The 26,791-nt window shown below is 40.1% G+C and overlaps 2 protein-coding genes across 2 annotated transcripts in view; both read right to left on the reverse strand.

Annotated features, from left to right (window-relative positions):
• Positions 1 to 2,898: 2,898 nt before the first annotated feature.
• The window catches only part of LOC124273951 (potassium voltage-gated channel subfamily H member 8-like), a 248,216-nt gene continuing 224,323 nt past the window's right edge, over positions 2,899 to 26,791 (reverse strand). Inside the window, exons 7-16 of the mRNA XM_046709298.1 lie at positions 24,757 to 24,774; positions 19,531 to 19,735; positions 18,646 to 18,840; positions 18,092 to 18,291; positions 17,387 to 17,636; positions 16,727 to 16,959; positions 15,805 to 16,064; positions 14,793 to 14,858; positions 13,827 to 13,990; positions 2,899 to 12,253 (exon numbers count right to left, since the gene is read on the reverse strand). Of these exons, the coding sequence (XP_046565254.1) occupies positions 11,478 to 12,253; positions 13,827 to 13,990; positions 14,793 to 14,858; positions 15,805 to 16,064; positions 16,727 to 16,959; positions 17,387 to 17,636; positions 18,092 to 18,291; positions 18,646 to 18,840; positions 19,531 to 19,735; positions 24,757 to 24,774 (2,367 nt within the window). The 3' untranslated portion in view covers positions 2,899 to 11,477. The remainder of the gene's footprint in view (positions 12,254 to 13,826; positions 13,991 to 14,792; positions 14,859 to 15,804; positions 16,065 to 16,726; positions 16,960 to 17,386; positions 17,637 to 18,091; positions 18,292 to 18,645; positions 18,841 to 19,530; positions 19,736 to 24,756; positions 24,775 to 26,791) is intronic.
• Positions 6,078 to 7,064, reverse strand: LOC124273923 (proline-rich extensin-like protein EPR1). The gene has a single exon (XM_046709265.1). It carries the CDS (start codon positions 7,062 to 7,064, stop codon positions 6,078 to 6,080), a length of 987 nt encoding a protein of 328 aa, XP_046565221.1.

The following is a 26,791-nucleotide window of genomic DNA, read 5'->3' on the forward strand; positions in this document are numbered from 1 at the left end:
ATGCTTTACTACTTTTTTAGTACAAATATCAATTTAATCAGCACCCATACAAGTGTCATAAGAAAGAGAGGCACCGATGTCAGAATTCTATTGGCGTTTAAACCCCCATGATATATTCACATATATATCACAGGATAAACCACAAGTAGTAAAACTTTGTATCTTAAAGTTTGTTCAGTCTCCGCGCCACTGCCTAGATTGCGTTGTCACAATGTTTCGATTTGTGTTATCTTGTAGTCAACTGAGGTGGACTTTAACAGTTGTTATAGAACAGTGTTTGAGGTTAGACGGATGGGTGAATGAGTTGAGCATGCACGAGACAGACTTGGATGTAAACGTTCATATCGAACTTAATCCTGTATGCTTCTCATTAAAGCGCAGGTGTCGCCCGCCTGACATCGATTCGACCAGGATCCTCGCTCGACAAGCCTCCGACACACGACAAGCCTCCGGAACAAACTAATCGTGTACCCAGTCCTCATGTGTCATGGCATTCTTGAGGCCCCAATGCATCACATATATATCTACTATATCGCCGTGCGGCTTGTAATGTCCGCACCACTTGCATTTGGTCGAACCATATTATAAAATAAACCAAGTGTGAAATACTAAAACAAATGTGAAACATATTCACCGTCTTAAGATAAAGATCATATACCACCACCACACCCCACCCCTCTCGCTCTCGCTCTCGCTCTCTCTGAACCTGGCCAGTGAAAGTTATTTTACGACGCTTCAGTAAAATTATTTCAAAATCACGATGGCAGTGTCACCGCTGGTCCATCGTTATAGTTCATACCAACCTGTGAGCGGAATAGGTTGCCACTGATTCACAGACAAGTGCACATATAGTCTCTGAGCGTGATATTATTAGTTGTCAGCTTCAATCCAGATTCAGATGTAGACTGGACAAGTATTTCTGTGTTACAGTTTTCCCAGAAATTATTGAGAACATTTTTGTTGAGAAAATGCTGATAATAGAATTTTAAAATAGGTGTTACATTATGTAGTAAGGTACTCAATATGGGACGCAACTCTTGTAGGCTTAAAATGAACCTTACTACATCAAGAGTTATCTCCCCTGGTGTAGCAGACGGCTTCCTTTGTTGAAGAGAAAAGAAAGCTGGTTCTGGATGATTTTGAAAGGGATGTGACTAATGCAAAATAAGTTAGCTGGTAGACATGACATTCCTCTGTCTACTGTATATACAGAACTTTTAAGAATGTTCAGTCAGGAGTTATGTTGAGCACAAGACAGGGGCAGCGAGGCCAAAGAAGTTCAGTACTACGGATCGCCGGCGACTTGGTCAGATTGTGAGTAGAGGTAAATTAAAAAAGGCGTTAAGAATATCAGAAGAAACGAGATGTTTAATAGAGGATGTAATGAAATCCTTAGACAAGAATTACAAAGACTTAACTGGGTGAAAAAGCGCGGAATTCCCTCACCATTGATGAACGATGCACAAAAACCCAGATAGCATTCAGATGTTGGCCCAACGTTGGCAATGGTTTTTGCCAACATTGCAACGTTGGGCCAACGTGCGAATGCTATCTGGGAAGGAAGACGTTTAAACTCGCGTAGGGCTCACGAAAATCAAGATTGGGATAATGTTTTCTTTTCTGATGAAAGTTCTGTCTGGCCTCTTCCGAACTGCGTGAACATTTGGACAAAATATACAGTGAAACTAATCTACCAACGCCCAAAACACAGCCCGAAATTTCACATGTGGGGTGGGATATCATCACATGAAGTGACGCCGTTGTGTATTTCCACTGGAAATATGACGAAGGAACGATATGTTGACATCTTAAATGGCCACCTCCTTCCAACGGCCCGAACACTGTATGAAGTGATAACGACCCAAAACACACTGCAGGCTACACAAAACAGTGGTTGTCGGACGAAATTGTTCAAGTATTAGACTGGCCCAGCTAAAGATCTTAGCCCTATTGAGAATGTGTGGGTACTAATGAAGGACAAAATAAGCCAAGAAGGACTTAGAAATATTGAGGATATGAAGAAAGGGGACACGCTGCATGTCACACCATTTCCTACAAACTTTAATCGGTAGTGTACCTAGGCGCATTCGATCCTGTATTGAATGGCAAGGAGGTATCACAAAGTACTGAAAAGACACTTAGACTGTAAGAGATCATATCTCAACATATTAATTTAAGTAAAACTGCTATAATTTATATACATGTATTAGATATTTCATATTTGCCGAAACAACTTTCTCAATAATGTCTGGGAATACTATAGTTGGTCATGTGGGTTTTAGGATGCTATAAATAGCCAGTTTGTAATGTTGGTCAAGTGGTTTTTTTTGATGCTGCAGATAGCCATGTTTTAATGATGGCCATGTAGGTTTTAGGATACTGCAAATGAACACTTTACACTTATCGAAAGGGTACGCAAAGTCCGTGGTGTAGCTATATTGACTACCAGTTGTCCCACATCCGTTTTAGTGAAGCCACAGTGGATGATTGTGTTAGTCAGCTGACTTTGTGTGCTGGCCATAACAGGTGCCTGACTCTGAGGGTGGGGGTTCGAATCCCGGATGGGACTCAACCCAATAAAAGTTCCAGAATGTGTACTTTACTGAAAATGTGTAATGCCAAATATAACATGTGTTGCAAATAACCAGTTTTAGGATGTTGTAAATAGCCAGTTTGTAATTTCGGTCATATGTTTTTAGAATGCAGTAACTAGCTTTCTTTTACAGGTAGTCAACTGTGTTTTACACTATGGCTACTAGCCTCCTTGTGAAGTTGGTCATCATGTTTAAAGCTGATGCTTCTAGCCTCCTGAATGGGTCAGCTGATACAGCCCCAATTGAGGGGATCAAAATCCACTTTACAAGTGACAAGTGTAAATGAAGACACCAAAACAAACTGTTATTTTGATAATCAGGTTTAATACCATTGTAAAAATGACCATATACAGTTTGGGTGAGTGTGGGGTTGTCACAGACTTGTTCAACAATGGCCAACCTTATGGCCATGAAGGTCAACAGCGAACATGACAGGAAAGCCTCCAGATCAACAAGAAACAAGAACAGGTTTATCTGAGACCATCATACAGATGAGGTGGACAGAGAATGGGTACAATTGCTCAATTCTTAAGTAACATAAACTTACCATTGTTTGAGGATGCCTTGTACAGTTCATTGCTTTCCTCAGTATAACTGACAGGATAACCATTTCATCACTGGGTTAATAAACTATCCTATTGTTTAGGATTTACCATGATAGTCTACCACTGATTTAAACAACATCTGGTTTTAAAATTAACATAATTTAAGGTTGCCATCAAGCTATACCTAGAGACTGGAAGATGTTAAGCAACACATGACCTTAATAAATCACAATGGATTACCCTTTCTGTATATGACATCCGCATTGTATACATCCTAGAAAATAATAGCAGGATAATGCAAGCATAAGCAGAACTTGGAATGAACACTTCATGGTCACTTTTAAAATATGACCTTAAAAAAATTAATTTAATGCGTATGCGATCGCAATCTCGAGACTCAACATGAGTGTAAGTTTCCGTTCACAGCGTTGCTAAGCAACCCCAGAGTAGGCATGTAACTGAGCGGGAATAAAGCTGATACTGAAAGGTAGATGACATGCATGTCTACAGATAACTTGGTGAATAACGCATGTACAGTCAAACCTGTCTAAACCGGCACCCCATGGGACCGAAATAAAATGCCGGTTTAGACAGTTACATCATTTTCAAACATGGCTGCCAGTTACACTCGTCAGTCTCTTTATCTCTATAATATAATGTGCCGAGATTATTTGGCGTGCCCTGAGGATTAATTAGTGTATTGGATTACGAGTCCTTGATTAGACCGCTCCTACCCATGCCAGTTTAGACAGTGTTAACTTTTAAGTACAGTTAAAATTGCATGTTGGGACAGGAAAGTCATGCCGTAATACGGAATAGACAGGTGCCGGATTAGACAATGTTTTAATTATCATAATATCGTTGTAAAATGGCGGGACCAAGTTTTTATGCCGGTTTTGACAGTGTGCCTGTTAAGACAGGTGCCGGTGTTGGCAGGTTTCACTGTATATGTTGGTAGATAACACATATATCTGTTGGTAGATAACATGTGTGTGATATGGTTCATGGATGAACCAACATCATGCACTGTATAACCTACACATTAGCAGATTAGCAGAAGAAAACCCTTGAAATGCATGTTTTGAAAATATACTTGTATAGACGTACATCACATTTTTTTTATTTATCTTTCTGAGAATTGCCTTTATGGACACGGATTGATATCACAGACTGATGTCACACAATCAGCAGAAGCAGTTGATGATTCTAAATTGGTCTTGGAAGTGCAAAGAGTGAGTGAGTGAGTTTAGTTTTACAATAATCCAGCGGAGGGGACACCAGAAATGGGTTTCACACATTGTACCCAAGTGGGGGATTGAACGGAGGTCTTCATGATGAGCGAATACTTTAACCTCTAGGCTACCCCACCTCCCAGACTAAGTGCAAGAACTTAGGCATGTTCAGGAAGCTTTATTTTCATGGATGCATGTCTCTAATGTTGATTATGCCAGTTTAAGTCTTGTATATCAGAAGTAACAATCATAATAGAGGTGGACAGCCTTGTGTAACCCATTCCTGTGGGACGATAGTCAGCCTATCATCGTGGGACACCTAAGGGATACAACCCCACACATTTGTCTGCACATCCTTGACTCCGTGTCATTAAATGTTTCCAACCTGTTCAAATGAAGTATATTTTACAGATCTTCATTTCTTCTTTCATAAATCATTGAGTTTATCAACCAGCAATTATAACACCATTACTAGGAATGATGACAAGGTGATTGTAAGTTTATTTCAGTGCAACTCACAAAGATACCACACTTTGTCAAAAAGTATGTGTTTTTAAATGTAAGCAAAATAAAACTGAAGTAAACACATGAGGTAAAACCAGACAGATAAATGAGGTGACTTGTGTCTGACTGGGTGAAGCTAAAGCAGTGTTAAGACTGAATCTCCGCTCCAGAGTTATCTCCCCTCAGTGCTGTGGCTACTTTAAAGTGTCCATAACTCTACTGTTTCACTGGTTTACAGTTAAATAGTAGTACTATTTGTTTGTTGTTTAATGTCACAATTATCAATGTTTGAGCTATGTGACTGCAGTCCATAAATAATCAAGTCTGGACCAGAGTGCCCAGTGACTAACATGAATGTGGTTCAGTTGGGAATCTAGGACATCTCACCACTGCAAATCTCACCACTGAAACAAATAGTCTCCCAGATCTTCACAGGGCAACCATGCTGAGTTTGTATTGTGACACATTGTAACTATTACCTTCAACTGCAAGGGCTATATTCTTGATTGTTGCACATGTAAATCAAAGATCAGTTCCATGTTCAGGTCCCCTCAACACTGGCATATTATGTCACAGGTTATGATGGGCTGTCTCTAGCGATTTCTTCAGTTACTGTTAAGTATGACTGAATTCATTCCTATTGCAGTTACTGTCCTGGAACAGATCATTTAGACAAGATGTACATGTAAATGAACATGAACTCCCAGGAATAAAAAACTACACATGAGTAGCCGAGAAACTTTAGATGATAGAAAACAAATATGTAAAAAGAGATCGGTGGGATAATATAGTTTGTTGTCTCAGATCCATGAAAAACGGACCAGGTTCTAACTTAGGAATTGTGTTTACAAGATATTGTGAATTGTCAGCTTTGTTTCAAAGAAATGCAAATATACTGATGGCATAAAATAAAGGAACACATGTAGACACTGTTACAGCTGTAGCGAGTGAGTGAGTTGGGTTTAATTCCACTCTGAAAGGTATTCAGTATTCCTGTTACAGCTGTATGTCAATACAGATCTACACATGTAAATAGTGCAATATATCTTAGGATCCCTAACAAAAGTTGAGCAATATTAATTAAGTCAAAACTGTTTATCTGTATCTAACACTGATAAATCTGGAAAACTTAAACATTCACCACAACATAAACATGTAAAATTGAACATTAGAAACAGTTGTACTGACAATACAACGTCCTACTATATACACGGAGTAGCACCATGGAAATACTTCATCTGAATGGCGTAGCCTGGGGAGGATAGGGCTCCAAGTGGGGTGGGGCTCCATGGAGGGGCTCCATGTAGGACTGGGAGAGTAGGCCTCCAAGTGGGATGGGGATCCATGGAGGGGCTCCAAGTAGGACTGGGAGGGTAGGCCTCCAAGTGGGGTGGGGCTCCATGTAGGACTGGGAGGGTAGGCCTCCAAGTGGGGTGGGGCTCCATGTAGGACTGGGAGGGTAGGCCTCCAAGTGGGGTGGGGGGCTCCATGGGGCTCCATGTAGGACTGGGAGGGTAGGCCTCCAAGTGGGGTGGGGGGCTCCATGGAGGGGCCCCAAGTAGGACTGGGAGGGTAGGCCTCCAAGTGGGGTGGGGCTCCATGTAGGACTGGGAGGGTAGGGCTCCAAGTGGGGTGGGGGCTCCATGGAGGGGCCCCAAGTAGGACTGGGAGGGTAGGCCTCCAAGTGGGGTGGGGGCTCCATGAAGGGGCTCCAAGTGGGGTGGGGCTCCATGGAGGGGCCCCAAGTAGGACTGGGAGGGTAGGCCTCCAAGTGGGGTGGGGCTCCAAGTGGAACTCGGAGGGTATGGCTCTATGGAGGGGCTCCAAGTAGAACTGGGAGGGTAGGCCTCCAAGTGGGGTGGGGCTCCATGGAGGGGCTCCAAGTAGGACTGGGAGGGTAGACCTCCAAGTGGGTGGGGCTCTATGGAGGGGCTCCAAGTAGGACTGGGAGGGTAGACCTCCAAGTGGGGTGTGGATCCATGGAGGGGCCCCAAGTAGGATTGGGAGGGTAGGGCTCCAAGTGGATGGGGCTCCGTGGAGGGGCTCCAAGTAGGACTGGGAGGGTAGGGCTCCAAGTAGGATGGGGCTCCGTGGAGGGGCCCCAAGTAGGACTGGGAGGGTAGGGCCCCAAGTAGGATGGGGTTGGGTGGGTTGGTACGTGGCTGTGTGTGTGTTCTCCATAGAGCCATAGGGGGCACTAAGATGACTAAGATGGGGCTCCAAGTTGAATGGGGAGGCTAGGGCTCCAAAGAGGGTCTCCAAGGGGTGACCGTGGTGATCCATAGTGGGGCAGGAAGGGGAGTGTAGGGCTCAGTGGGATTGAGGTGGGGCCATGTGGGGTGGAAATGTCAATTGAATGTGTGTAAAGTTTCTTAATATAGTGTGTTGAGCGTCTGTATGAAAATCTATTGAGTACTTGGAGGGGTGGGTCCCGAGAGCAGTGTCTGTAGATAGTAGAGATCTGTGGACTGTCTGTTGAGTGTGGAACATCTGTAAGTGTCTGTAGGGTTTGTTCTCCAGGTGCAACACCTACCCCCCACCAACCTCGCCATGCAAGAAACTGGACAAACATTACCCAGGGGTCAATATCACATGAACGTAGCCGCCAACACTCAGGAACAACTTGGAAAACAGGGCTGATAAATATATAAACAGATATTTCTATACATAATACTTAAAATGAAAACAATATTTCCCGTAATAGAACATAAAATAAACAAATATACTTGTTTGAAAAATGATGAAGTGTCCTGCTCAAAAGTGAACTCTGCAAGAACTGATGAAACTCATTTCGCCAGAATATGTCGTTAATCCATCTAGAGTAGTCTTCATATCCAAACCAAAGTAGATCCGTGAACATGCATGTTGTTCGTACACCTGTAATACAGCCAGTTTTATACCTATAATACAGCCATGGTATCACAGTGACATGAACAGGTGCTCCTGCTATCAACCACATGGCTGTCTGCAACAGGCAGGATTCCACAGCACAGGCTGTCTTGGTGCACTTGTAACAGTGTTCACCATGGCATTTAACCCTTTAGACTTGGTCAATTTCCAGGTAGCATCTACAACTATAATACATTTCGTAACTGTGACGAGTGAGTGAGTGAGGTAAGTTCTAATATAGCTTCAGCACATGAAGCACTATTTCAGTTAATATCTTAATGCATCAGTTTGATATAAAGGGTCGTAGTTTATCACTTAGTGAAACCAAATTGTTGGGAGCTGACAAACCAAGAGTAAAAGTCTGAGATTTGAGCCCACAATCATTAGATCCTGGCACATATGAGGGAGGCAACTCTGGACAGTGAATTGCTTCAGTGTAAACTAGTGCAGAACATATGCAGAAACTGTTGAAATATGATAATGCATAAGTTGAATTAGCCTGTTTCCTTACCTAGACAGCTGTAAATAACCACAAAGTTGCTGATGGCATAAAGCAACATTTACTCACCTTAGATGGAAATAGGACGATAACAATGATTATAGGATGGTAAAAGGACGGTAATGATGGATACAGGATGGGTAAACCATGGGAATCCTTCAGAAAAACTACAACTGGATTTCTAAACACATAATTATGACTATTTTTACGATATATTATTTATAATATTTTAAAAAAAGTGTTAGTATATTATTAATAGGGTGGTCCTGTGGATAGGAAATCCATGTTTAGGGCCCTCAGTAACAACAACAGATATAGCCAGGAAATATAAATCTTCAAGAATCATAAATGGAATCGTCTGAGGGATGTTCCAGTACATATACATGTCACTGTGTCAGTAGTAACACTGTAGTTTACCATATTTGGACCACATTAAATCATGACTTTACCCTCCAGGGAGATAACTCTTACATATTCATGCTTCACAACAGACGTCAAGACTTGCTAAGTCAGCTGTAGCCAGAAGCACTCATAAAATGACACAATGCTAACAATTTAGCCAAATGGCCTTAGATATTTACTTCATAAAGTCTGAACATTAACTTTTCTGCCAATCCTGATTGACATGATCATCCAGCTGGATAGACAAGTCTGATATTACTGATAAAACTGACATCATGAACACTTACAGTAACCATGACAACACTTGATAAATCCACATGGACATCTAACATCAAGGAACAAGAGGTAGTCAAATGAACCATCACATATTTAAAATATCTTAATGACACATCTTTTTTAAATATCTTTTTTTTTTCAAAATATGTAGAAAGTTAACAAGGCTGAGTATTTTTAAGTCACAACCTTATACAAAGTTTACAGGGAAAGTTTAAACTAATCAGTTAACTTGAAAGAAATTGGAAATTGTGAATGAAACATTGTAATGCAGTTGAAACATTTGATTGAGATTTTACACCTGGATGTTATAAAGTACATGTATAAATGAATGAATTGGGCTGAAAGCCACTTTAAACAGAATTCCAGCTTGATGTGGGAAGGAAGCATTAGGTCATAGAGGTCTCAGATGCTGACCATTTGGGGAAGCGGGTAAAGTGCCTACAAAATCAGAAACACACAATGGAGGTAACTAAGGATTTGATTTAAGATTTCAAGCACTCTCAAGAAACACAACTCGGTGAACTGTGGCGCCTCCGACACCTTGGCCACCCATGACGTCTTATGTCTGAGTGGTATATGTGCGGGTAGATGTGACAATCTCAACCTGATCCCTCACTGCTGTAATCAGTCAGGGATATTCAGCACAGACCAAGCGTACGGGTCTAATTACTGTCACTTAGTTTCCTTTAAGGTATTGTTGGAAACAGCTCACTGTTCCCATGTGTGTTCAAGATGTCTGTATGTTATCTATTTCAACACATCACAAGTCTCTGTTGTGTTCAAACTGATGTTTCGACAATTATAGGTTCATTTTATCTCAAATAATCAGAAATGAATTCAGTAAGATTCCTAATTAGTAGGTAAGATGCTTGTATTTGCAGAATCACAGATCTAGACTTGTATGACAAGCTGCAAGCAGTGGGCAAGCACAAAGAGTAGGGAAAGGTGAGTAGGTAGGTAGGTGTGTTGGTGGAATGGTCAAGACTTAATGATGGTAACAGCTGTAGTAGTGTGTAGTCACTGCTGATATAACAAGCAGGAACTTCCTTAAAACAGGAAACATCCATGACTTGAACTGTCTAAAGAATTAAGCAAAAAACTTGAAATCCTTCAGCTGAGATAACATGGTAATAACAGCCCACAATGCTGCTTGTTGACTAATCTGTCAAACTGCAATACACATAAACATGTGAATTATCCACTGAAAACTGAAGGGTTATTGTAACACCTCATAAATGAGGTCTTCTGAAGAGTATTTAATGAAAGGTGGAACACCTCTAATGTGAGGTCTTCTGATGAGTATTTAATGCCGAGTTGAACACCTCTGATGTGAAGTCTTATGTTGAGTATTTCATGAAGCAAACTGGCATTGTAATGACAACCACATTTAAAGTTCATACAAACAGTGATAAATGACAAGCTGAAGAAAATCAGTGACATTATCGATCATGAGAACCTTGACACAAACATGAAGTAAATATACTACAAATTCAACATGGCAAACACTCATCTACAACATGGTGAGATGAATGAAATGCCCAGCAGTGTTCCCACCACAGTTGTCATGCTGCTGGCAGTGATGGTAACAGAGGAATCTGTATTCAAGCTGTGACACAGGTCTAAAGGTGCAGCGTCAATTCACGAACATCACAGGTTTTTTCAATCTTCATATGTAGATATTACATTCTATTTAGCCAGACCTTTTTTCTCAATTTTGCTTATGGATTTTAGTCCAAAGTTTTAGGGTCCATGTACGGTATTTGAAAATTCTAACAAGTTCAAATTTCAATTTGTTTTTTATTTCCTCAAATGTTAAGTAGTTGGCGAAAGAAAAAGAAAAAGGTGGGAACGCGAGTTTTACTCATATAGTTTAAACAGGTTTTGATTATAGTATTTTCAAAAACTTATCAGTATTGATAGCAACTTTAAATGAGTTTGTGCTTTTAATATTTAACAAAATTTAGTGGTAAGAGAATTGAAAAAAGATCCAGACTTTCAATTATAAGTATGTTTTATTTTGTGCTAAATATATGAAACATCATTGTGTTGATGTTGAAATTAGCTTCCCACTGTGGGAGAAAGCCTTGTTACGCCAAGCTCTTAAGTGTATCAAGTGTTTGATACCACTGAGATAGGCTGTCCTAAATGAAATCTCAGGTGAAGCCTGCTTTGGATTAGCCATTTACTTAACCCAATCTTCTACATTAGGAACTATATGTCCTGTGAAGAAATTTTTCATCTAGAAAAACTTCAGTAAAGAGACGCTGCACCTTTACATTTTCCTTTGTAAAATGTAGAAATTTAACACATCAGGGATTGTTCTTGAGATACAGATTTTCAGTATTAAAACAGTAACGGTAAGAATGAAGTGCCATTTGAAATAACAGTGTGGTAAATTTTTAACGTCTTCATAATCTTGCAAAATCTCTTAAATGACTTCTCTCTCCAGTGACGATCAAAGATGAAATTGTAACAATGAGGCAATGTAAGTACAAATAGGACAAGTGTCGGCTGAGGACCACAATCTGACAATGTATCACAGTTCAGTTGTCTCCAGGGAAACATCTTCAGGACTGACAAATATTTTTGTCTTAGGCTCTGTGAGTTCGTTGACAAAGTTAAACACTGCCTCTGATTGGCTGGGATGAGCTGCTGATGCCACACCCTTTTTGCCTTCAAATTCAGCAAAGTCTCTCCTATCCTGAAAGCACGGACTCGGTGTTGATCCCCCTGTCTCTGACTGGCACTGAAAACTGTCTTTAGAAGCACTAGTTGACGGTTGAAGTTCATGCAAATTGTCATTTTTACGATAATGTGGATCTGAAAATGGTAGCCCTAGTTTTTGTTTGGCTGCAATGTTTAAAGCATCATCAGGCCTCTTATGCCTCAATGTCCTGATTGATAATGCTTCCAAATTCCCCCCTTTGCCACCGCCATGAGTTGCCTCCCCTGGGCTGTTTCCATGGACACTGGAGGCTGGTGAGAGTGAGGACCGCCCTGGATGACTGTGGGGTATACTGTCACTGTAACTATTGTGGCGGGATCCCACCTGTGCTGTTAATGATGAAGCGTCCGTGTCAGGTGAATGGCCGTAAGAGAAATGCTGTCTTCCGGAAGGTGATGGTGACTCGGAGGGCATTGACAGTGAGTTGATAGCTTTCAATATGTAGTCCACATTTTGACTTATATTTTTGACCTCCCGAGACATGGCATCTATACGGTGTTCCAACGTCTCGACGGCATTCCTAGTTCCTTCCATCTCTACCTGTAAGCTGTGGACAAGGACTGCCTCCTGGGACCGCTGGTTGGACACTGGCAAAGCAACAAGTATTACCATTATTTAAATGACTAACATAGCTCTACATGCTATATTTATCTCCATTCTCCCATTCTTGTTGTTTCAGTGAGGGTAAGAGTAAAGTGGCAGAGGCTGAGGCCAGTGTTTTAGGTTCAATGTTAAGGTCACCCATTTGATTAGTGTGTTTGTGTTTGTGCACATGTGTGAAAATACTGAGGGAAATGAATAAGGGCATGCATGAGTATATAGAAAAAAATGTTTTATTGACAGTTGACTTTGTGAGAGCCTTGTTAAAAGGTCACGCACACTACAATTGATTTGTCAGTATCTGGTGTGTCCCCCAAGCCTCCGGATCACTTCTTAACATCGACGTGGGACACTTTGTATCAACTACCGGATTTCGAACTGTGCGATTGCTTATTCGTAACTGTGTTATTGCTCTGAACTCAGTGTTTATTTTCTAAAGCTGATTTGAACTGGTTTCGCAAGGAAATCAACAGTAAATGACGATCTTCTCGTGCTGACGTTTTTTATTGGAACCACGACCACGTTTTATCTTAACGTCGCCTGTCTGGCGGTATAAGTTCCACAGTCACGATATCACACTTTTTTGACTGGTTAAAGTCTCTTGCTGTCTCACAAATTGATGTCCCACCATTGATACTCCTGATTGCCTGCCATTTCTCATTTTCAGAATGGTATCGACGTGGCATGATTTTAAGGTTTTGAGTGTCTTGCGAATTCGAGGCATTGTTGTGTTAAAAATTGTTCCCACGCTTTTATAGTCCTCGTGCTTAAACTGCACATGAAAAATTACCCCTGAGGATGCGTTTGGGGGCAATGTTTTCAATCCATTATGGTTAAATTGTTCCTTAAACATTTGGAAGAACACCGCCTTTTCACCTTAACAAGTAAGCGTTCCCTTATTCATTTCCCTCAGTATATACAAATATATAACTGCAGGTAGCTCACTGTACTGTAAGGATTAAGTGAGTGAGTGAGTGAGTTTTGGTTTTACTCCGCTTTTAGCAATATTCCAGCAATATCACGGTGGGGGAACACCAGGTAAAGATTAAGGAGTTTGTGACTGTTGGTGACATTAATTGTGGCTAATAGAAATCAGGTATTTTTCAAAAGTCACTTGGTATCAGTTTCTACAATGTCCGAATCTGTCAAAAATGGCGAATCTTCTCAAATTCAAAAGAACAAACACTTTACGTAACTTAGCAAAATATTTTAGAATTGTTTCCAAAAAGCTCCAAATAAAAAATCTAATTTGTAACATTTACGCTTTTCAATGATTCATAATATATCTTTGTGTATGTATTATAAATCATTGCAATGTCACTTTGTACATCCGTGCTATCTTGGTATTTATTGTATTCATTTACATTTACTTGTCTCATGTACCACTGTCAGTGTGTATTTTGAGAAGAAGGTAGAATCTCGTCAGTAGAAGACAGTTGTAGTGCAAGACAGACCTACATCTATGTTCAAGTACGACAGTGATGACAGACAGTGCTAGGAAGTTAGAGGTACAAAGGGCCCTGGCGCATAATAGTTTTTTTTCTGGCAGAATCCTGCTACCTTGACTTAAAACAGGCATAGGTCGACCTCCGCGTATTTTAGATGCAGCACCACCACCACGATTCTGTCTGTACCGCTTCACACCACCTGTGGGGAAGCGCATCTCTGCTGTGGCAAGACTTGGTTTTCTGTTTGGAAGAACATCTTCTTTCTCCATGTCGGTCCTGTGAATGAACGATGTATGTCCTTCAGTAATGTCAATATTCACTGATATAATTCAGGATGAGATTTTTGTCAATCAAAAATTGTAAAAGTTTTAAACATGGTCTGAAAAACAAATACATCCCAAAAACCTCCAACAGTACATAAACCCCATCAGATTTGAACACATTCAACTGAAGTAGGCAATCTGTATGCATATAATATGTGGATTAACAAAACTGATGAACAGCCAACCCGCATTGGTTCTGGTGACAGTCTACTCATGACACCTGGGAAGAACCAATAAACATCAGTTGTTAGGGCAACACTGTATTCACAACACTGGGGAACAGCCAACCCACATTGGCTATGGTGACAGTCTACTCACGACACTTGGGAAGAACCAATAAACATCAGTTGTTAGGGCAACACTGTATTCACAACACTGACGAACAGCCAACCCACATTGGCTATGGTGACAGTCTACTCATAACACCTGGGAAGAACTAATAAACATCAGTTGTTAGGGCAACACTGTATTCACAACACTGACGAACAGCCAACCCACATTGGCTATGGTGACAGTCTACTCATAACACCTGGGAAGAACTAATAAACATCAGTTGTTAGGGCAACACTGTATTCACAACACTGATGAACAGCCAACCCACACTGGTTGTGGTGACAGTCTACTCACGACATCTGGGAACCATTTACATTTGTACTAAGAAATATGAAAAATATGAAATCCACCCTGTATAGCCAGTTGTTTTTTCAAAACAGTCAAGAGCTTCAAATAAATATTCACATTAGGTCTGACCGTACCTTTGATGTGGGCGGGGTTGGGTGGCAAACCACCGCGGGAGTCTACTCTGTCCGGCGAGATGAGAGCTGTCACAAGCGGAGACAACACAGGGTTAAGGAATTGCTACTGGACACATTAATACTGTGAGGGAATTGCTACTGGACAAATTAATACTGTGAGGGAATTGCTACTGGACAAATTAATACTGTGAGGGAATTGCTACTGGACACATTAATACTGTGAGGGAATTGCTACTGGGCACATTAATACTGTGAGGGAATTGCTACTGCACACATTTATACTGTGAGGGAATTGCTAATGGACACATTAATACTGTGAGGGAATTGCTACTGGACAAATTAATACTGTGAGGGAATTGCTAATGGACACATTAATACTGTGAGGGAATTGCTACTGGACAAATTAATACTGTGAGGGAATTGCTACTGCACACATTTATACTGTGAGGGAATTGCTAATGGACACATTAATACTGTGAGGGAATTGCTACTGGACACATTAATACTGTGAGTGAAATGCTACTGAACACATTAATACTGTGAGGGAATTGCTACTGGGAACATTAATACTGTGAGGGAATTGCTACTAGACACAATAATACTGTGAGGGAATTGCTAATGGACATATTAATACTGTGAGGGAATTGCTAATGGACACATCAATACTTTGAGGGAATTGCTACTGGACACATTAATACTGTGAGGGAATTGCTACTGGACACATTAATACTGTGAGGGAATTGCTACTGGACACATTAATACTGTGAGGGAATTGCTACTGGACACATTAATACTGTGAGGGAATTGCTACTGGACAAATTAATTCTGTGAGGGAATTGCTACTAGACACATAAATACTGTGAGGGAATTGCTACTGGACACATTAATACTGTTGTGATTAATACTGGACATGAACAGTTTATGGGTATTGCTGAAGGAAACATTGACTAAACTGACAGTGGGTGTCTGTATATTGAAGGGGAATAATGACAGACTGTATCTGGGGACAAACCTCGATAATCCCTGCAAATCTCCATTTGGGACAATTGTATGTAAGCTGCTGTCAGACTGGTTGAGTAGCGGGGATGACGACGAATGATCTCGTGTGTCTGATTGGTCAGTGTCTTCGTCAGCGAACTGAAGCTTGTTGATGATGCCCCCAGCCTTGCCATCATCATCGTCGTCATCTGTGTTTTCCTCTTCATCCTCTGAGATGGAGGGCAGCGTGATGACAGGGGCGATGGGGCTCTCCTCCTCCTCCTCCTCATCCTCCTACAGACACAAACAATGGAGGGTCACATGCAACACTGGTGCTACTCCTTGAAAGGATGACATTCTCACCTGATGGTGTGTGAACAGACATACAGCGGCCTGCAAGCTAATCATGTCTGGGGTAGATATACCATGGGGTGATAGTGTGAGCACCCATCACATATATTACTAATTAAACACCCACAAGTCTCATGGCCCTTGATTTATTTGGTCTAATAAGACAATACTTCAGGCAGCACATATTTACAATATATAAATTAAACATTGATGCTTGCATGAACTGCCAAGATATCCTCCAAATGACATATTAGTACAGACAGATGGAAGATGGGTGAATGAGTATACTTTTATGCTGGTTTTAACAATATTCGAGCTATATCATGGTGGTAGACATCCAAATGGACTTTGCACATTGTACCCATGAAAAGAATCAAACCAGGGTCTTTGGAACATATTAACTACTAGGCTACGGCACTCCTGGGACATGACACGAAAGGTACCATCTGGCATAATAGCTGAACTTGTCAACAGCCAGTTCATCTAATGTCTAGCAAATAAAGAGGGGTCGTATTCATGTCTAGTATCCCCAAAGATGACATTTTACAATTCACATACAAGAGTTACTCTGTTCAAATAGTGGTACAAAGAAGGGAGACAACTACCGTTGTGACTATAGAGGATGAGTCATCATGACCTTCTCTTAAGTTGTATGTGAGGTCATGTTGAATTTCTTGAGCAAATTTTTCAGAGAATTCTGGATATAGGGCAAGTGCATCCAGCAGACCCTTAAGGTTGATGCATAGAAGTTCACAGTACGCCAGTGATCGCACGTCACAGGCTGAGATGCTGATTGGTTCCTCGAATGCAATGTCAGTACCGAACAGGTCGCCTTTTCCTGGAACATGATTTGTTTGAATTATGAAACATTATTTATGAGCTTCATAAAGAGTAGTGAGTGAGTGAGTATGATTTTACGCAGCTTTTAGTAATATTCCAGCAATATCACGGCAGGGGACACCAGAAATGGGCTTCACACATTGTACCCATATGGGGAATCGAACCCAAGTCTTCGGTGTGATGAGCGAATGCTTAACCACTAGGCTACCCCACCCGCCCCCCTCATAAAGAGTAACATGAGCATCTTAAGATTGGTTAGATCAACTGATGTATTTACCTAGTTGTCAGAATAGTACACATGAACGTCAGCATGAATTAATATTTTGTTGATATCCAAAACAAATTCATCTTCACAGGTTTGTGATTCCAGAAATCATTTTCAAGTTGATGACAGAAACTGATTGAGGTAAGCTATGAAGTCCCACCGAGGATAGCCACGACCATCTCATCCTTGAGGACTTCCATGGAACCGCTGCAGAGGTAGTAGATGTAGTTGACAGCGTCGCCCTTGTGGAGGAGAAATTCCCCTGGGGCACAGAAGATTCGGCGTGTCTGCAGGGTGATCGACTTCAGGCAGCCCTGGGTGGCACTCTCAAAGATGGGAAGGGAGAGAATCTCACGGTTCAGGTGAAGTCCGATCTCACCACGCATCTCCTCAGGGAAGTCTTTCAAAATCTGACAACAAACATAAAGTTTCATCTATTAAAGTATTGTTCAGCTCAACCAATCCAGAAAGCATCAATGACTGTTGAAAGACAACATGGACATATTGACTGTAGCAATTCCATTGATTGAGGAAAGAGGCCTAGATGTTGTTAGTTAAGTCAAACCTTCCCTTCAGAAGATGAGCGAGCAACATTTTATGCTAGTATTGACAATAGTCCAACAATATCCCCTTGATCGTGACATGTAGGAGTCTAGGATGATCAGTGAGCTGTTTAAACACAAAGCTGTCCTACTATTGCAAAACAATAGTATTGTCATTTTGACATAATCTACAGTGCATCATTTATCCCCATTTCACATAAAGAACAAGGAGGAAAAGAAGGCACAGATTCAGCAAATAGTTTGGGGCAGCTGTTCTCAATAATATTGCCAAAGCCTACACCGACCTTGGCCTCACAACCTACCTCATGAAGGTCAATGCCATTGTTCATGGACCACATGGTTTGGAAGTATTCTTGCATTCGCTGTTTCAGAGTTTTGGGGATGTGGTGGGTACGGAAAAAATCTTTGAGGTCCTTTGTTCTGGAGTGAAAGTTTTGGCGCCGGGCATACATTCTCTGGATTATTGCAGTGACATTACCGAAGATGACAGCATGCATCATGGCTGGAACAGTAATTACCCCGGTATGTTCTCTTTTGGAATGTATAGACGTCAATCAATAAAGTACCTTTGAAGATTCATCCAGTTCTAGGAACGAACAATTTAAGACTATAACAAGAAAGTTACCTGATGGCAAGTGTTATTTTCTCCTGAATATTAGGGTGTGATAAACATTTGTCAAGTTGTTAATAATTATCTTCAATGCAAGTCATGGCTTATTAATTTTCCTTTATAGCTTTTATATTTTTATCAGAGATTTGTCATGTTAGTGTCATGCTCAGCAGCTGATCTTGGTTAAAAGGAAAATATTTCTGAAATCCCACCAGCCCCTGAGTTGGATACATGTAGGAGTCTTACCTCCAGCAAGCATAGCACACACTGAGAATATTTTCTCAATGTTTGTGTTGGCAGAAACATTGCCAAAACCCACACTGGTGAGGCTGCTGCAGGTGAAGTAGAGTGCCGTCACATACGATGTCATGGTATCAAGCTCTTCAATGGTGTGATTCACAATCGGGTTCTCAATGCGGTGCCCTAGTTCATACAGCCACCCTATCAAGCAGATACAGAGTTACATCCCTTAGATGTGCCAGAATTCTATGATTATCATACTTAGTTTGTCAGCATTGTTGGCAGTAGGTTTCGTCAAAGCTCTAAACTTCTAAGTCCTCCATTACTATGGGGTTTCCTCCCGCCCAGTTGCATAGAACAATGCTCATGATGTCAATCACTGGATTGTTTGGTCCAGACTTTTTAGCATGTTGTCATGTAGCTGGAATATTGCTGAGCGATGTGTTAAAACAACAAACCTCTCACATCGAGCTGACTTGATATATCTGAATACTGTACAATGTGGCACTGATCCCAACTAACTCACTCACTCAGTTTACAAAGCAAGATGGTCTGATAAAGCATCCTGTATGATTGGTTTGGGTGCGGAAGGCGGTCTCCATTTTTCAAGAGGACTTTAATGCATTAATCACAACTAGAGTCTAACAATTTCCATATTTATTTTTGCCTCACTAAAAATTGCAGTAAAATTGGTCTGGTTGAATAATTAAATTTCAAAAAGGTTGCTGTACTGCACTTACAAGATGAAACTATCTGTCATTGTGACACATACAAAACTTTCATCACTCTAAGAAACGGAGGTCCTCAATAACAAGAATGTTTTTTGTTTTTTTATACATCCACATCATGATCCCTCTCACAGATGCACTCACAGAAAGAGGTCTGTCTTACCAACAGTCCGGTTCATTGGATTATCTTCAATTTCATTCTTGCCGATGGCAAACCAGATGCAGGCCATCCAATGAGCAGCCAGCGCGAACATGGACATGAGTAGCGTGAGGACGAGGACGCTGTACTGGGAGTAGCGATCCAGCTTCTGTAACAACCTGGCCAGCCGCAGCAGTCTCGCCACTTTCAGCAGATGGATGAGGGTGCCCTGTTGAAACACAGTGTTAGAAGCTACACTACACTCGGTTGACATGGGGTACTGAAGCTCACCTTGACAGGAGTGAGTGAGTTTAGTTGTACGCCGCACTCAGCAATATTCCAGCTATATGGCGGTGGTCTGTAAATAATCGAGTCTGGACCAGACAATCCAGTGAACAGCATGAGCATCAATCTGCGGAATTGGGAACCGATGAATTGTGTCGCCCAAGTCAGCGAGCCTGTTACTTGCCTCTTACAACAAGCATTGGTTACTGAAGATCAATATTCTAACCTGGACCTTCACAGGTCCACCTTGACAGGAAATATGTATATTTCGATTGTTTTACAGCAGTTCTTTTCAGCCATGGGATCACTGGAGAGTGAATAATAAATGAAATATGTTTATTTTTGTCTGATATTTAAATCAAGCTGATTTTGTGAAATATTTGGTAAAAACATTTGAATGATACAACAGATTCTGAAACATCAATGCCTGGAAATATTCATTCTGGAGTCCAGTGGGTACTTATGGAAAATGGAACTTTGTCATTAAAATTTACACTCACTACACTGACTAATATAACAGAGGATACTGAGAGGTGAACATTTGAAAATTGGTTTCACCTGGCATTTTCTAAGTAACGAACTTGACATCAAACATGCATACATTAGCAAACTTACGTTTCTACACTGTTTCAATACCCAGTCTTGTCAATACTTTTTCTTATTTGAGACAGTATCAGCTTCCTTTTGACACAAGATGATTAACTACAACTCTTGGTGTTATTTGTTAATTACTGTCTCAGTATTTATGACAGGCAGCTACCAACCACAGTTCAGTATCATTTACAGGCCACACTGTTACTTATAAAGGACACAATTTTCTGGGACACCATTTTATACAACTTGTGGATTTCATATTTATTTAGTGTGTATACAATTAAAATTTACAGTTTACATCATCCCTATTTTTTCAACGTGTTTGTTGGCAGCTATTTAAAAATTTGTAAACATATGTGTTTGTTGATCTGATAAATGTTTTTCAGGGGACATCTCAGTGATCATATTGCAATTTTCTGGTGTCTCAAACCAGAACACAAAATGTTGAGTGAGTTCAATGCTGCTTTGAGGGGCGGTGGGGTAGTCTAGTGGTTAAAGCGTTGGCTCGTCATGCCGAAGACCCGGGTTCGAATCCCCACATGGGTACAATGAGTGAAGCCCATTTCTGGTGTCCCCCGCCGTGATTTTGCTGGAATATTGCTAAAAGCGGCGTAAAACCAAACTCAGTCAGTCAGTCAATGCTGCTTTGAATTGTATTCCAGTTAAGTAACAGCATGTCAGCTTGATGTGGAAGGAAATTCCGCAAAGATCCAGGTTTCAGACATCTACCACGTTTGTGAAACCCTTGGGCCACCTCATTAAATGGAGCTATACAATTGATCTAGCACTTCTTCTTCCTAAAGCCCTTGGTTTTGGAAACAACCCAAAGTTACCAATATCAAAGTTCCAGTATCACACTCTGAATGGCTGAAGACTTCACACAGACTCCAGAGAATGAACCGGTGGTCAGTGAGAAGGTTGTCATGATACGTGTACCAATATTCCTGCCATATTGTGCTGCATGACTATGACCCTGTCTCAAGCAGAGCCCTTTTTTCTGGGTATCATAGTAAAACTAAATGTGAAAATATACCTGCAATCAATATATTTGACCCCAAAAATACATTCATTAAAACATGCAGATATTTTGTGCAGATATTTAAATATCCAACAGATATGCTTGACAGACTATTACTTGTCATTAGCATATAAATGAAATGGGTGGTGGTTTACTATTGTGGAATCTCAAGTTACATTGTGAGCTGTAGTCGTGGTTTGTGGTGCACATTCACAGTCTGAACAAACATAAAACTTTAGTTAGTACCTCATTTAAACAAACGATTATTAAACACTCTAAGTTATGGTTAGAATCATGTGGTGCTGTTTTACTATTTATTCCCTGTCTTAAGAGATCAAGAATTCTTTTGTTGTCATCAATTAAATTTTGACATTTAAACAAATCAATGTATTTTTAGTTCTCAGAAAATGAGAATTTTGAAAAAAATGAATTAATGGCATCCATTCTTATATCACAAAACATCTGTTAGATAAAATGTTAAAAAAATGAATTTGTGATATTAATAATTCACTTCAAGGTTTCATAATGGATGTGGCTGAGTGAGAGAATGAGTATATGGGTGAGTGAGTGAGTGAATAAGTGAGTGAATAAGTGAGTAAGCGAGCAGTCATCTCCACACCCAACAGGTGTGAGTGAGTGAGTGTTGTTTTACAGAACTCTGACAAGATTCCAGCAATGTCTGGTTTGGGACACCTGAAATGGTCTGCATGCATTGTTTGTGGGGAATTGAACCCTGTCCTTTGGCATAATAAGCAAGCACCTTAACCACTAGGCTAGCCTGTTCTGCCTTTGAACAGTACAACCTTGTAAGGTATTATCTTGCTCTATGGACATGATGGAGGGATTGGTAAGTGTTGGCACTAAATTATATTTAGGATGAATTAAAGGTTTCAAATTTAACAGCATTTTGGTGAAAGCTCAGTTGCTTAATGTTAACAGAAAATGATGGATGATGGAGAATGAAAGGTTCAATATCGGCAACCAGGATACTAAGACAGCCAATTTGTGTTGAGTAGTATAGTGACCTATGGTGGATGTATATTATACAATTTGTGTTGAGTAGTATAGTGACCTATGGTGGATGTATATTATACAATTTGTGTTGAGTAGTATAGTGACCTATGGTGGATGTATATTATACAATTTGTGTTGAGTAGTATAGTGGCCTATGGTGGATGTATATTATACAATTTGTGTTGAGTAGTATAGTGGCCTATGGTGGATGTATATTATACAATTTGTGTTGAGTAGTATAGTGGCCTATGGTGGATGTATATTATACAATTTGTGTTGAGTAGTATAGTGGCCTATGGTGGATGTATATTATACAATTTGTGTTGAGTAGTATAGTGACCTATGGAGGATGTATAATATACAATTTGTGTTGAGTAGTATAGTGACCTATGGTGGATGTATATTATACAATTTGTGTTGGTAGTAGTATAGTGACCTATGGTGGATGTATATTATACAATTTGTGTTGAGTAGTATAGTGACCTATGGTGGATGTATATTATACAATTTGTGTTGAGTAGTATAGTGACCTATGGTGGATGTATATTATACAATTTGTGTTGAGTAGTATAGTGACCTATGGTGGATGTATATTATACAATTTGTGTTGAGTAGTATAGTGACCTATGGTGGATGTATATTATACAATTTGTGTTGAGTAGTATAGTGGACCTATGGTGGATGTATATTATACAATTTGTGTTGAGTAGTATAGTGACCTCTGGTGGATGTATATTATACAATTTGTGTTGAGTAGTATAGTGACCTATGGTGGATGTATATCATACATTTTGTGTTGAGTAGTATAGTGACCTATGGTGGATGTATATTATACAATTTGTGTTGAGTAGTATAGTGACCTATGATGGATGTATATTATACAATTTGTGTTGAGTAGTATAGTGACCTATGGTGGATGTATATTATACAATTTGTGTTGAGTAGTATAGTGACCTATGGTGGATGTATATTATACAATTTGTGTTGAGTAGTATAGTGACCTATGGTGGATGTATATTATACAATTTGTGTTGAGTAGTATAGTGACCTATGGTGGATGTATATTATACAATTTTGTGTTGAGTAGTATAGTGACCTATGGTGGATGTATATTATACAATTTGTGTTGAGTAGTATAGTGACCTATGGTGGATGTATATTATACATTTTGTGTTGAGTAGTATAGTGACCTATGGTGGATGTATATTATACAATTTGTGTTGAGTAGTATAGTGACCTATGGTGGATGTATATTATACATTTTGTGTTGAGTAGTATAGTGGCCTATGGTGGATGTATATTATACATTTTGTGTTGAGTAGTATAGTGGCCTATGGTGGATGTATATTATACATTTTGTGTTGAGTAGTATAGTGACCTATGGTGGATGTATATTATACATTTTGTGTTGAGTAGTATAGTGACCTATGGTGGATGTATATTATACAATTTGTGTTGAGTAGTATAGTGACCTATGATGGATGTATATTATACAATTAGACACAACCAAGTAGTAGAAGCAGTACAATGCAGTAATAAATATAGTTACTGAGTCATATTTCTTTAGGAAGAAAAGACAAATATTTTTGTGAGAAACAATCTGTGAAGCAAGTAATTGAATTTATCTGGCCTAACTGTGTTTGCCCGCGTAATAATCACGTTTAGTAGAAACAAATGTCAGAGCGAATTCATGGAAGTGCCAACACATGACCAGATCAAACAAACCAAATATGATAATAGTTTTGGGATAGCGTTGGTGGAATGGGAAACTGGTGCAATTAATTTGTGAAATGGATTTCAATCTGAAAATGTTGAAACAGAACAAAATATATTGCATGTCTCAGAGTACAATTTGACCAACACAGCCCATCAGAATGAGCGCTTCAGCAGTCGTCTCTCACACTCTAACACCAGCTTTAATTGTATCAATCATCCAAAATGAATTCACTTTTTTCTTCAGACGTACAATTTTCTTATGTCCATGAAATATTGATCTCTGAAAGGTGGTAGCGTATCCCAACAGGTTTAGACACTTAAATCCAGGTTTGAGAGTTAATTAGATGATCGATTGTCATCTTGATGAGATTCTTCAGCAAATACTAGCAGCCAGCGTATGCTGAACAAGCACATTGTTGAGGGGCTAATGCATTCAGTTTTCAAACCACAAGAATAGAAAAGTGGATAGAATGGCATGCATATTCTCAGGACATCATTCCCTCCTTGAATCCAGGCAAAAGGATGATAATATGTATAATGTATTTATATGTACATTCCAAGATTGGTGTAAAAAACAGTTTTGAAATATTTCCATCACCAGTGAAAGTCTAAAATTCACTCACGACATGATATCCAGCATTCTGTAATTTCAGTGTTGAAAATATAAACCTTGAAAAAATATTCAACAACAGTAAGGTGATAATACAATGATCCAATAGGCACCGCATGCAGAACCTAGGAGATACGGAGGGTTGGAATAACATGATATACAACAACAGTAGTAAGGTGATAATACAATGATCCAATAGGCGCCGCATGCAGAACCTAGGAGATACGGAGGGTTGGAATAACATGATATACAACAACAGTAAGGTGATAATACAATGATCCAATAGGCGCCGCATGCAGAACCTAGGAGATACGGAGGGTTGGAATAACATGATATACAACAACAGTAAGGTGATAATACAATGATCCAATAGGCGCCGCATGCAGAACCTAGGAGATACGGAGGGTTGGAATAACATGATATACAACAACAGTAAGGTGATAATACAATGATCCAATAGGCAAATTTCATGCAGAACCCAGGAGATAACGGAGGGTTGGAATAACATGAAATACAACAATACAACAACAGTAAGGTGATAATACAATGATCCAATAGGCACCGCAGAACCCAGGAGATCACGGAGGTTGGAATAACATGATATACAACAACAGTAAGGTGATAATACAATGATCCAATAGGCGCCGCATGCAGAACCTAGGAGATACGGAGGGTTGGAATAACATGATATACAACAACAGTAAGGTGATAATACAATGATCCAATAGGCACCGCATGCAGAACCTAGGAGATACGGAGGGTTGGAATAACATGATATACAACAACAGTAAGGTGATAATACAATGATCCAATAGGCGCTGCATGCAGAACCCAGGAGATATGGAGGGTTGGAATAACATGATATACAACAACAGTAAGGTGATAATACAATGATCCAATAGGGCGCATGCAGAACCCAGGAGATACGGAGGGTTGGAATAACATGATATACAACAACAGTAAGGTGATAATACAATGATCCAATAGGCGGCATGCAGAACCCAGGAGATACGGAGGGTTGGAATAACATGATATACAACAACAGTAAGGTGATAATACAATGATCCAATAGGAAATCGCATGCAGAACCCAGGAGATAATGGAGAGGTTGGAATAACATGATATACAACAACAGTAAGGTGATAATACAATGATCCAATAGGCATGCGCATGCAGAACCCAGGAGATATGGAGGGTTGGAATAACATGATACACAACAACAGTAAGGTGATAATACAATGATCCAATAGGTGCTGCATGCAGAACCCAATGATCCAATAGGCACTGCATGCAGAACCCAATGATATACAACAACAAAGGGATAATACAACACCGCATGCAGAACCCAGGAGATATGGGAGGTTGGAATAACATGCAGACAGTAAGGTGATAATACAATGATCCAATAGGCACATGCATGCAGAACAACAGTAATGATCCAATAGGCACTGCAGCATGCAGAACCCAATGATCCAATAGGCACCGCATGCAGAACCCAGGAGATATGGAGGGTTGGAATAACATGATATACAACAACAGTAAGGTGATAATACAATGATCCAATAGGCACCGCATGCAACCTAGGAATAACATGATATACAATGATACCAATAGGCACCGCATGCAGAACCCAGGAGATATGGAGGGTTGGAATAACATGATATACAACAACAGTAAGGTGATAATACAATGATCCAATAGGCACTGCATGCAGAACCCAGGAGATACGGAGGGTTGGAATAACATGATATACAACAACAGTAAGGTGATAATACAATGATCCAATAGGCCGCATGCAGAACCCAGGAGATATGGAGGGTTGGAATAACATGATATACAACAACAGTAAGGTGATAATACAATGATCCAATAGGCGCTGCATGCAGAACCCAGGATGATCCAATAGGAATAACATACAAATACAGAACCCAATGATGATCCAAATAGAACCCAATGATCCAATAGGCACCGCACAGAACCCAATGATCCAATAGGCACCGCATGCAGAACCCAGGAGATATGGAAGGTCGGAATAACATGATATACAA

Source organism: Haliotis rubra, unplaced genomic scaffold, assembly GCF_003918875.1.
Source record: "Haliotis rubra isolate DU_JTF1 unplaced genomic scaffold, ASM391887v1 Scf186, whole genome shotgun sequence".
Taxonomy (NCBI): Eukaryota; Metazoa; Mollusca; class Gastropoda; order Lepetellida; family Haliotidae; genus Haliotis; species Haliotis rubra.

What these genes read in the sequence shown, in the direction of transcription:
- LOC124273923 (XM_046709265.1), bottom strand. Translation starts at nt 7,064, where the DNA reads ATGGCTCTATGGAGAACACACACACAGCCACGTACCAACCCACCCAAC.